Source organism: Gossypium arboreum, chromosome 12 (genome assembly GCF_025698485.1).
Source record: "Gossypium arboreum isolate Shixiya-1 chromosome 12, ASM2569848v2, whole genome shotgun sequence".
Lineage (NCBI taxonomy): Eukaryota > Viridiplantae > Streptophyta > Magnoliopsida > Malvales > Malvaceae > Gossypium > Gossypium arboreum.
Window position 1 is genome coordinate 107,619,358 of NC_069081.1, and position 13,487 is coordinate 107,632,844.

Consider the following 13,487-nt stretch of genomic DNA (forward strand, 5'->3'; position numbering starts at 1 on the left):
TTTTGGTAAAATATTTAGTCATTTTTCCATTTTCATATTAAAAATTATGTACTTTCAAGAAAAAGATTAATATGCTAAAAGGACTTCCACCCTTGCAAATTGCAGGTATATATAATTTCCTTGACCAAGCTGATAGGGGGCAATGGCTGAACATTGGCTACATACAATCTCAATTAGATATGTTAAATTTATAAGACTACGACTATTGAATTCAACATAATTTAACATTGGCTGAAATATATCTAATGCTTGGATACTTTTATATATATGAATAACTTTCTGGGTACGTCATGGAATACATCTTCGGAACCCAGAAAAATAAATATATTACACATGATAGGGAATCTTTCTTTTCCTACCACAGGGATATTAACTATGGAGTTTTCATTCTGAATTACAAAAACTGAACCACCCCTCTTTCCCATTATACTCTACAAATATGGTTGTCTACCCTTTCAAATACCAACAAAATGGGGGAGTTGCCGAACTTCTCTACAAGGGCAAATGACTTACCCGAGCTTTTTTTATTTACTGATCCTCATCCAGATCAAGCCCCCCAATCCTCTTCTTCCTATCAAAAACAGCTTTAAAGGATTCGTGCTCTGCACGAAGTCGCTCTTGGAATGAACTTTGCTTCTTTGAATTGCCAATGCTGTTGGATGTATGGCTCTCCTCTTTAGGTAATGGGTTAGACTTCTGCATGTGATGTTGTAAAAGCACAAGAAAAAATTAAAAAGTTAGCCTCTCAAAAACTACCGAACTCAGAGCACAAGGGTATTCAACTAATCAACTTGAATAGAAGAACCATATAAAGTCAATCCTGTCATTCACTGGCTTCCCAGTGTCAACTAATTTTCTTTCAAGAAGAAAATGTTACAGAAGGCTAGCTGTTAACTAATTGGAGGATATTCAATGTAATTATCTTCCATTTAAATCAAATTGGGTAAAACTGAAATAACAGAAGCGATAATTGTGCAACTGACCAGGTTGTAACCAGCTCCTGGTCCAATGACTAGAGACAGCATCTTGGCCTTCTTGGCTGCACCTATTAAAAACCCAGTGTCACCACCCTGACAAATAAGCGAAATAAAAATCGGGGTTATTAGCCACCAGGAAATTACATAAAACCAAAAAACCTCAGAAGAAATAGCATGGACATGGGATGTGAGTACAACAGAGTGACACTCGCAATTTTTCAAAAGATTTAGGACAACATACAGATATGAAATTAAAGAACCTATTAAACCTATTTTACTAGACTTTAGCTAAGCTTAACCAGGATATGGAATTAGAAGTATATTACTATATTTTAATAAAATTAAGCTAATTATTCAGACTCAATCTTTGCCACCTACTTCACTAGACCCTTGCCTTCTCTTTTGATACCCAACCATTTAACCATCCCATTTTTGTTTCTTCTATCCTTTGGTTTAAGCTCAAGTAAAAAATAATTTGAGTAAAGCATTGGCTTTACGGTACTAAAGTAAAAAGATATGTTTCGCAATATATAAGGAGTACCTGATCACTCCAACGTACAGATTTTCCTTTGTTCCCATATGCTTGGATCAAGCCAGAGAGAGCGTTCATATTTCCCTTAATAGCTTCTGATCCTTCAGTTTCATCTTCGTCCAAATTATTAGACCATTTACTCCTACTTAATTCTTTTACTTCCACAAGATAATCCCCCTCAGCATCCCATCTCTTCTCATCCTTTGAAGAATCTAAAGAGCCAAATCATAGGAAATGGGATGATTTAATAACATGTCAAACAGTAAAAGTTGAATATCAATACCATATACAATGTGCTGTGAAACCTCTCTTGAAGACCAAAATACCCTCATTATTTTTATAATAAAATTTTGTTGTAAGAGTTAATGTTAGTTCAATTACCTTAGTAAAGTAATAGTTTAATTGCACCTCTAAGTTTCAGTTTTTCTTTTTGATGCATGAATATAATTAAATGGAAATTAAGAGGTTTGAAACTTTTGTAAAGGTGAAAATACATTTATAATCCTCATTAATTTTTTATTAAGGGTATGCTTGGTTGGGTGGAAAAGTGGAGGGATAGGAGGAGGGAGTGGAAAAGTGGAAAGAAAATAAATTTTGAGTGTGCTTGGTTGGGAATGAGAGGAAAGAAAATAGGATACGTGATCATTTTCCAGCCTAATGCATAAAACCAATCCTTCCAAATTGGAATGATGAGCGGAGAAAAAATGAGAGAGGTATATATTAGTTCAAAATTATGCATTTTTAGAATGTTTTGTTTTCTTTCCTTTCATTGTTCAACTCTACCAAGCAATGGAAGGAAAGAAGATAAATTTTTTTCCATTTTTCCATTTTTCCTACCAAGCACACCTATGGAAAGAAAATTTATGTTTTCCATCCTTCTAGTTTTCTACGCCTTCTATTTTTCATCCTTCTAGTTTTCTTTCCACTCTACCAAGCAAAGCCGAAAATAACTTACTTGAACTAATTTCAAAGCTGTGGTCTGGTCTAACAAATCACTAATTTTTATTCTACAACTATTACAACTTAGTATATAGAAAATATCCTAAATAATAAACTCATAATTGAAATTTTATTAACTTTAACCAAAATATAAACACTATATTCAATTGTTTTTTTTAAATTAGGGTAAACTACAATAGAGGTCACCCAACTATGGTTTTTTTTCCTTTTCTGATCACCCAACTATGAAAAGTCACAAAATAGTCAGCCAACTGTGAGTAAATTTCTTTTTTGGTCACTCAACTATTCAATTTTATCTTTTTTGATCGCCAGCTGGCTAATCTAAAAATGAAAACACCCAAAATCCAAGATAGTTGGGTGACCAAAAACGACAAAATTGAAACGTTCAGTGACCATTTTGTAACTTTTTATAGTTGGGTGACCAAAAAAGAAAAAAAAAACATAGTTCGGTGATTACTAATTTAGTTTACCCCAAAAATTATAACACTGCATGCAATATTACTACAGCAATTTGCAAATAAAGTATGCGTGTGTGCACATGCATGTAAATATATATATTATATGTATATATACACATAAAAGGTATCCTATAAAGCTGTACAAAGAACTTTAGTCTGGAGGAGGAAGCTAAAAGAAGAAAAATAATGAACACAAAATTTGTTAGTACCATACGCTAAGTACCCTAATATTCATTTACTTATTCCCTGCCCTTAGCTTTCTCTCCAGTATTTATATCTTCAAATTGTTCGGGAGTGTTGCCATTAGTAGCTTCCATTAAACAGCAAAGAATTTCATAAGCATATAAAATTATCAACTACTGACATTATAGAATCCTCAACCTTTTATGACCCAACCAGTCAATAAGGTGAGAACTCCCTCGACCAACCTATAAATAAAGTAGTCTTGGATTTATAGCAAGATTAAAATATGAGATACTGTATGCTAATTCAGTAATGGAAATCTCTGTTCTATATTGTTCTGAAATCCCACAGCAACATATATTCCAATATATAGTAACCCTTATACAAGACTGCACAACCTAGCAAATATATATACTAACAAAAACGTGAAAACTGAAACAAGAGAACTCTTGCATTTGAGAAACAAAATACATTATAGTTCAAGTTTCAGACTACACAACACACCCAAAGTATCAGAACTCATTTGAGATGCAACTAAAAAATCAAGAAAATATATTGTCTAAAACGTAACACAAATGGATGGTATTCTTAATATAAACAAATTTGTCCATTCATGTTGGTCAATAACACAAATGAAGGGTGAAGCGATGACCAACAAGTGATATTGAGTACAAACTGATGCAGAAGGCACATAAATGAAGAGAAAAAATATACCTTCGGGTACATGGTCTCCAAGAGTGGGCAAGTTCACTTTCTCAGTCTTTTGTTCTTGTTGTCCTGCTAATACTTCTTCACGATCTCCATCTTCCATGTCCATGTCAACCTGGCAGATATAAAAAGAGAAACCAGCTTAAACTATTTAGAATACCAACTCCAAAATCACATGTTAAAGAGTCTGTGTTACCACAACCCTTCCAGGGTGAAGAAACATGACAAAACAGTGCCAAAACAAGTTATACAATGCTACAAGAAAGAGATTTTCCAAGTGACTTTTCCAACTACAACCAATCTTCCTTATCAGGAAAAAAAAAAAAAAAGGAAGAAGAAGATTAAACATACATTTCTGTTTGGGTGCCAGAAAGAATTTTACTTGCAAAGAAACATTTGGACTAGAAGTTATCAGCGAAGCACTAATAAATGGGCAAAAAAAATTTACCCATATATGCATGTCATGACTAAACATGAATTTTTTTTTCTCAATGGACGTGGAAGGCACATCCAGAAGTAAGATTTCAATCAGATTAGCATCATATGAAAGTCAATTACCTCCTGAATACCACTTTCCTTCAGGTCATCTCCATGGAATAATGACTGTCATAATAGCAAAATACACCATTCAGAAGAAGTTACAATATAATCTTGTCGTATCATATCAAAGTAACTTTGATTTCCAAATTCTTTCAAATTACAGAAGACAAGTTTATGTTTAAAATTTCTAAACCATGATGTTTGCTTTGTCCTAGAATTTCCAAAGCATTAACCGTAGTTAAAATTGGAAGCAAACTTAAGAAAAAAAGACCTTGATATCGAGTTGCAAGTATAATGACGGAGCTTCTTCCCATTGTCCTGCCATCTGTTGGATATCATCTAGGGTAAAACCATGCACATTCCTAGCTGCACAGCCCTGAAATTCAACATTATTATCAGCTTTATGGACAATTGAGTGAAGAAACTCTCTTGTTCAGTTTATAAAAAAAAAAAATCAGCAACTTGTCAAATCAACATTAGAAATTAAACGCATGCGTATCAGGCAATGAGACAAAAATCTTGTTAAGAAAACACATTATACACACACTCACCACAGGATCCTTATATGTAGCTTGTAACACGTAAACTTCATAACCGGATCTCTGAAAAAGAAAGGAACAATAAGAAAAAACAGCTAATGAACAAAAAAAAAGGGGAGGAACCAACTAAAGAACTCAATAGTCATCATCATTAACAGCTTACAGCATAGCACATCAGTTGAATAACATGCAAACAGGGTTCCTATTAGTAGTTTTATCATGCTTCACCCTAGAGGTTCAAGTCCAGAATTATATATGTAAACGGTCAGAGTAGGATTTGGATTACTGCAGAACTTTTCTACAGGATAAATGGAAATTGCAGGAAAAGTTTTCAAAAGTGATGCAAAAAACTTGTGGCAACTGATTAAAACAAATATATATATATATATATATTAAAGTTGTTCATACTTTTTTATGATAGAGGCAAAAAAATTGGAGTTGTCAGAACAAAAAAACTTTAACCAACAAGGGGTCAACACCACCAACCTAGAAGCTAGCCCTTAACAAATTCATTGTATTGTACTGTTGAAAACATTCAGGTGTAGAAAACAAAAGCAAAAGCAAAATGTAAAATAAGCTTTGACATATGTTCAAATCATTTGACCATAAATGAGAAAACCCATCATCAATAATAATAGTAGCAATGAACCCATTGAGACATCAAACTTGCATAATTACATACATTCATGCTCATACCAGAAAATAAGAAATGCCTTAAACTAGATGATATTATAATAGTCAAGCATGAAATCTACATGCAAACTCGTAGCACTGGCAAGAAAAATACTGGGACCATAATGTAGGCTTTTCCACACCCTAAGTTCAAAAGCGCATATAAGGAATATCAATAATAATTTGGTATACTCAATTGAATTTTTAGATGATATTATAATAGTCAAGCATGAAATCCACAAATTCAATTTTGGTAGAAGGCACAATATGTCAACAGTTTGTTCAAAATCAGAGAAGTATAATGGCAACTAATTGTAACCTAAAAGGAAGATTTATGATTGCCATTGCACAACAGGTTGCACCTTCTGAAGATAACACCATGGGCCTCGAATTACAAGTATTTCAAGCATGACCAAAAGCATCCTATTTTTCCTCTCTTTTTTTTTTAACTGAATTACCTCTTAACCAGAGAACTTTACATTTCCATGAAAGCAACAACCACTTTACATTTCGAAAGCAAACCAGCACCTCAAGCTAGGGGGGCAAGAAAACAACACTAAAGATAAAAAGGACGAATGAATGCCGGAGACAAAGACTTCCAAGCTCCAATCCAAAAGGATTACTTATACTTATATTTCTTTCCCTAGATGGGTCAACACTTTTTCCCATGCAGTAAAAAGGATTAGATTAAATCAGGGACGAAAAATAGAGAAGATTTCACAAGTAAAAAAAAAAAAAAAGCTTTAATTAAAATCAAAAGATGAGGAAGAAAACTCAAAAAGAAATAAGACCCATGTTATGCAAATGAAGACCTGCACACCTTTAAAATATTCCCACAGAACATACTTGCAGAGAGGGGTGTGAGAAAGAATTGAGAGTATACCTTTCCAATTGCCCAAAACTGAGCAAAATCAGCTACCCGCAGATTGCGGTCATCCACTAAGACGAAGCACACATACCAGCAAGAAAAGGGTCAATTGCCGAACAAAAACTGCATCTGTAGTTAGTAAAAATGTAAGCAGTGCATGGGCACTGCATGACCACTTAAAATGCTAATGAAGCTAGATCACTCATGTGGTTAAATGCTGTAAAAAGGCAGCATAACAGGGAGAATGTTTAATTGTTTCATCTAATGAAGCCTATGTGTTCACTGTCCCATTTCTTTTTTCTCTCCTTGTGAAGGAATAATGAGAAAAGAGTTCAAGCCACCCTCAGTTTTCTAAACCATACTGAAACTAATGCAGGTGCATGAACCTATAATCTGAAGGAAACATCTTTACACTACCACCAAGAACAGAAGAATTTGAAAATAAAATATAGGCATCACCACAAAATCATCAAACCAAAAGGAAACATGTAACCATATCAGTATTAAACTTAATTTTTCGACCACAAACGTCATCTAATCCACTTAAAGAACAGAATGACAATAATAATAGAACAAAAATAAAAATCAGTTGTGTTCATTAGTCTAGTATTCATTTGAAGAGCCATACCAATTACAAAACTGAAGATCCCATCTTCAAGGGTCCTCTTAAATGCTTTCAACATGCTTTCTCGATATGCCTGTAGCATATTACATAACATTAAATTCTTTTAAAACAATAAGAGCAAGTATCATGCATTAGCAAAGAAATAGTGCAATTAGGAATACAAAGACTAGGTTGCTGCCATGCATGCATCTACTAATATTTGAATGCATAAGAAAAATCCAGAATTCCCAGACTGGAGAATTTTTCCAATCTGGCAGAATATTCAATGACTAGATGTTTTCAGCAGCAATGTAAAACCTAACCATGAAAAAATACATAAACGCAAATTCCAACTCAAGCCCCTGACAAGATTGCCCATTTTATATAAATTACTAGCTTACCTCCTCCATTTCAGGTTCATAACAGTACTCCATAACCATCTTCTTCACTGTTTTCTTACTTCGAACTGAACTTGATGATTTTGAAACTTCTATCTCCTCATCCTTTAATTTATATGACATGAAACATATTAGAAATTTCCACATAGCTAATCCTTCAACTGTCCATGAATATTAAACAGAAATAAGAAAAACAAACAGACCTTTTCAACTTCGGTCATAAAATAATCATCCATGGAATGGATACGAGGAGCATCACCACCATTTTCAACCTCAAGATCTCGTAACATCTTTGCTAAGTAGCTCTTTCCGCTACCTAAACATAAAAGAAATGGTGTAAATTAAATATGCCAAACATGATCATACAGTTAATGACATCTTAGCCTGTCTCCTTTATCCGCATATAAAGGTCACAAAGGTTATTGTTGCACACTATGACCACAAGAAACACCCATAGCATTTTCCGAGGAAATTGAGGATAACCAGCAGATGCTCATAAAAGATGCAGTTCTCAAGCATACTCAGATTAAAAGTTGAAAGCATCATCTTATGTCACCATTGGTGCCACTTCAAAATTTTGTTTCCAGAAACTCACTACATAGATGAGCTTCATTACCTCCCAAGTGAGAAATACAGTCATATCATTACATCTTTCAATAACAGGGAAAAAAAAAAAAAACACTAAACTAAACACTTGAAGGAAAGAAAAGTACAAAGGATGAATCATAAATAAGATATGATCTGGATCTAGTTTCTCATTCAGCTAGTGGTGCACAAAGAACAAGTATAATTTCCTTTTTCTCTGATAAAAAACAAACATATTATTAACTTAAACCAATCAATTCAAAAATGCCTGAACTCACTGTGAGTAAAGTTACATTTTTACATGCTAAAAGCAACTAAAAGTGAAACATTTAATTCTGAAATGTCAAGGTGTTCACTACTCCATATACTCGTTGAGGATAATTCAACTTACTTTTATTATTTAGCAAATATTAGCCAATGACTGCCTGCATTCCAGCAGCTAAAAAAAGAGAGGTAAATATATCAACTGAAGTGCAAGTATTAAATATAATTTACCTGGAAGCCCTCGAAGAATTATCACAATATGATCAGGCCGAGAAGCTCTATGAGGCATCTTAAACAACTCAGAAGCATCAACAAATTTAGCCTTATCAGAAGATAATTCCTTTGGAGGAATGGCGGCATATTTCACAGAGGACGTCCTATGGATAGCCTGAGGATCCTAAAAACAAAAATATGTAAAGATAACGTTCATCCTTGGAAAATACAGTTTCAAACACCAATGCTGAATAACCAACTAAAAACAAGCGATTACCTCCCTATGGAAAGCATGTGGAGGAGGTTTGTTCTGATAGTAAGGCTCAGTAACCACCGGATAAGTGGAATGTGCTGTGACTGACGAACTAACACCTATTGGAAATAAAGAAACTGATGAATTGGATGATGAAGAATAAGCCTCCACGGGCAGAGGTGGTGGCGGAGAAGCTGGAAGAGGAGGAGGTGGCGGCTGAGACATGTGATTGCCACCAGGGTGTGGCAAATAACCTCCCAGTCTCTGTTCATAACCTTGCCAATGATTGACCGCCGTGGGCACTGAATCTTTATGCTGAATCTGCTGCGGCTGATTATAATTATAATTATTATTACCATAATAATCGGTATAATTATTAAGTGAATCTTCGATGTTATACATCTCTGAACTCCTTGGCGGCATTAAGTTGACGTTGTTATTGTTATTAATATTATTATGGAGAGATTTATTCTCTTGGTTAAATCCACTAAATGAAGCAGCTCCATGATCATGAATCAACTTCAACCTTCTCTCATCCTCCGTCAAAATCCGAGCAGGACCCGAACAACCCTCCTCAATCCTCGGTCTTTTGTAGCTCCGATCGACGTCACCACCACCAGCCGTAGCATAATCGTAGCCGTAATTAGGGTTGGTATGCCAGGATCTAGGATCAGCAAACCCATTGATGTAAGGAGGAGGAGGTAGTGGCAGTGCTGGGGCTGGCTGTGGTGGAGGTGGAGGTGGTGGTGGTGCCGGAGGTTGGAAGGGGTCGAATCCAGGTCGGGCATAATTCGGATGCTGAGGGTAATTAGGGTTTTGATGATGGTAAGGAGGGTAAGGAGGGCAGAATGGGAAGTGAGGAATTGAACAAACTGGGCATGGGCTAGGCTGCTGTGGTAGCGGTGGTTGCCGCCACTGACTATGAGGTTGTTGGTGATGATAGTATTGATCCATGATTTTGGACTAAAGAATTGTCAAAGAATGAGCAATTCTAGGGTTTTGCAATTATAGTTGAAGAAAACACAGCTGAGCGACGACGGAAGGGATGAAACTAGTTGTTCTTTTCTTTAACTCCGAATTTCAATGATAAACTAAAATTTTTACAACAAAAATTAAATTAAACAGAGCAAAATTCGGGATAGATTGATTTAACCTATCAATCTAATTTGATGGATTTTAATTTTTACTGGAGTGAAGGGATCGGTTAAAATGAATAATTTTGAAATATTAATCAATTTTAAAAATATTAATAAATTGAAGGATTGAATTATTATGTGTAAAAATTACGGAATGATGTAAAATCAGTTTAATTTTATTTAATGTAGGTGAATTCTTCTCCTGAATTAAATAAATATTATATATAGTATAAATATTTTTTAAAATATATAATGTTGCTTTTAAAATATCTCTTTTCTAAAAATAATGCTTAAAATAGTTTTTAAAAATTTTTATCTAAAATATTTTAGCCTTTTTCAATGTTTGTTTCGTGTAAAACAGAATAGTCAATGTAAAAGGCCTGTTATTCCCATAAAATCTCTTATCAATTTTTTTCCATTAGATATTTTCTAAATTGATAAGGTTCTATTCACTTTAACAACCCCATACCCTATTCAAACATTGGGTCAAAATACTAGGATGTTACATTCTCTACTATATTCTTCTCTTATCAAATATTTTCTTATAAATTTTCATAACTTTTCAATTTAGTCCTTTTTATCATAAAAGTTTAATATTCATTAATTAATCATATTTGTTACATTTTAATCATATAATTTATCTCAATATCTTATTTCACATATCAAATTTCTATGTATTTCACTTCTACTATTTCATCCACAAATTTTCTCAAGTTTAACAATTCAATCCTTGTTATCATAAAAATTCCATAGTTTTCCCCATTTCACTTTTATGATACTTTATGCATATTTCACCATTTCATAACACATTCATTAAACTTTTACCATAATTTCATTATTGACATATTAAATTGTTTCACACTTAAACTTTTATACATTTTTTTAATTTAGTCCTTATTGCCATGTAATTTATTTTTCACCATATAAGCACTTTAATCAAATAATTCATTATAAAATCATATTTCACATGAAAAATTTTCATGCATATCACTTCTCTTGTTTCAGTTAGAAATTTCAAAAAGTTTACAATTTAATCCTTAATATCATGAAGATTCATTATTTATTATAATTTTACCCTAACATCATTTTGTAATCATTTCACTACTTATTATAATCTCAAATGTATGTTTCATTGAAAACAACTTTTATGAAATATTTTCAAGAAATTTGTCAAACAACAAAAATATTTTATACTGATTCATCCAAACACCGAAAATATTAAGCTTTTCGAAAAGTAAATCATTTTCCATAAATTATTTTTGAAAACCATTTTAATAAAACAAATTATTGTATAAAAAATTGAAATTTTAAAGTTAAATTTGTATATTCTAATATTGGAAAATGCTAAACTACATCGGTGTCGATCCATTTATAACATTTAATTTAATTCAAAAATAATATAAATTAACATAATTATTAGAAAACAAATTTTAACAAAATTTTGAAATATTTGTTTTGAAATATTATTTTAATTTATTTCTAATTTTATTATTAAAATTTATAAAAATATAATATATTTTATTAATACATACTATTAACATGTGCATCACACAAGTAAAAAAAAACTAGTAAGTATATATATATATATATATATATATATTAAGAGGCTAATTGAGTTGGAGTCTCCTATAATTTGAGTATTCCTTTATTTTTATAAAATAACAATATTATTGTAAGGGTGGTTATATCTTTTTTTGTAAAAAGTTACAAAATGATCATCTAACTATTGGATTTTTTGTTCTAAAAAAAGATAGAGGACAGCTTTTAAAATTTATATAATAACAAATTTAGTTCTCAACTTTTACACAATGTATCAATTTAGTCTTAATTTTGTAAAATTTAGCTCTCAATGCTTACACATTACCTAATTTTCTCATTTTTTACATGAAAATATAATTCAATACACAATGTGTAAATTAAAAATAAGAACAAAAATATTTAGATTTAAAAATCCTATTTATTATTAAAACTATATACTCCCCAATTACATTGTTGTTCTTATATTTCAAATGGCTAAGAACTTGGCATCTTTCAATGACAATTAACTCATTTATTGTTAGATTGAGTTGGCTCCTATTGATGAAGAAAATCAAAGCTTTTTTTTTTTTTGAAGTTGTTAGACTTAAAATTAAATTGAATTAACGAAGTGAATACTTTTTATCTTGACTAAATTCATTGTGGTTCAACCTTTTAGATGTTGCTAGAATAAGGTCAAACCTTTAAAAATGGTTATATAATGGCTTAACATTTACAAAAGTACTCAAATAAAAGCCAAGCCTTTTAAAAAGGTCAAATAAGAACAAAATCTTTTCGAAAGTGGCCTTTTAAAAAGGTCAAATAAGAACAAAATCCTTTCGAAAGTGCCCAAATAAGGACTAAATCTTTTCAAAAGTGCTCAACTAATGGTTTCTCAAATATTGTATATCATGTTTCAAATTATGTTTTTTTTTCAAGCAACGTCTAGTGTTTTTTATTTTAATATGTCGTCGTTTACCTATTTTTTTACTACAAACTAGGCTAAAGCGCATGAATAGTCTTTATTTAAGCACTTTTGTAAATGTTAGACTCTTGTATGACCATTTTGAATGGTTTTGCCCTTACATGAGTAATTTCTAAAAGGTTGAGCCCTAAGTTGAGCATTTAGTATGTACTTGGTTGGGTGGAAATATGAAGTGATGGGAGCAGAGAGCGAAAAAGTGGAAAGAAAATAAATTTTGAGTGTGTTTGGAAGGAAAGAAAAGTGAGATGAAAGAAGATAGGAAAGATGATCATTTTCCATCCTAATGCATAAAATTTAATACATCCAAATTAGAAAGATGAAATGAGAAAAAAATAGGAGAGATGTGTAAGTTAGTTCAAAATTATACATTTTTTAATTGTTTTATTTTCTTTCCTTTCACTTTGGTCAATAGAGTAAAAAGAAAATTTGACTAATGGAAAATTGAAGGGGTAGAAAACTAGAAGAATGAAAAACATAAATTTTTTGTACATAAGTGTGCTTGGTAAGAAAGATAAAAAAAATAGGGACAAAAAAAAGGGTAATTTTTGTTCCTTCTATTACTTGGTAGAGTTGAAAAGTGAAATGAAAGAAATTAAAACAATTGAAAATTGCATAATTTGAACTAAAATACACTTCTCTTCCATTTTTTCTCATCTCATCTTTTCAAATTGAAAGGGTTGATTTTTATGCATTAGGGTGGAAATTGAACATCCCTCCTATTTTCTTTTCTTTCACTTTTCTTTCCTACTAAGCACACTCCAAATTCATTTTCTTTTCATTTTTCCACTCCCTCCTCCCATCCCTCTACTTTTCCACCCAACCAAGCACACTCTAAGTGTGTTTGATGGGGAAGAAAAGTGAGAAGAAAGAAAATAAGTGTAACACCTGTCACCCGTATTCAATGCCGGAATAGGGTTACGGAGTATTACCGGACTTACAACACATTTAAACATGCTTTTAATCTATTCATACAGTCAAAACCATTTTTTTATGAAAACGGGGTCTACTTGGTTTTGAAAATGAAAACGAATATTGGAGTCACCACCGATCTTTATTAGGTGTGATCGGATCATCTTTGCTTTAATAAAATGTTTTAG

General features: G+C 32.2%; 1 protein-coding gene across 2 annotated transcripts; it reads right to left on the reverse strand.

Annotated features, from left to right (window-relative positions):
• Positions 1–237: 237 nt before the first annotated feature.
• Positions 238–9,911, reverse strand: LOC108465538 (uncharacterized). 2 transcript variants are annotated; one of them, XM_017765884.2, is made up of 13 exons: positions 8,779–9,911; positions 8,520–8,676; positions 7,643–7,755; positions 7,443–7,544; positions 7,066–7,135; positions 6,453–6,508; positions 4,910–4,960; positions 4,630–4,734; positions 4,377–4,421; positions 3,825–3,933; positions 1,519–1,721; positions 984–1,070; positions 238–696 (listed from the first exon to the last, which is right to left on the reverse strand). In XM_017765884.2, the coding sequence occupies exons 1-13, from the start codon at positions 9,706–9,708 to the stop codon at positions 529–531; spliced, it is 2,196 nt and encodes a 731-aa protein (XP_017621373.1). In that variant the 5' UTR covers positions 9,709–9,911; the 3' UTR covers positions 238–528. The 2 variants fall into 2 exon arrangements, with proteins under 2 accessions (XP_017621373.1, XP_017621372.1); XM_017765883.2 differs by having other exon boundaries at positions 8,520–8,685.
• Between the last annotated feature and the right edge of the window lie 3,576 nt (positions 9,912–13,487).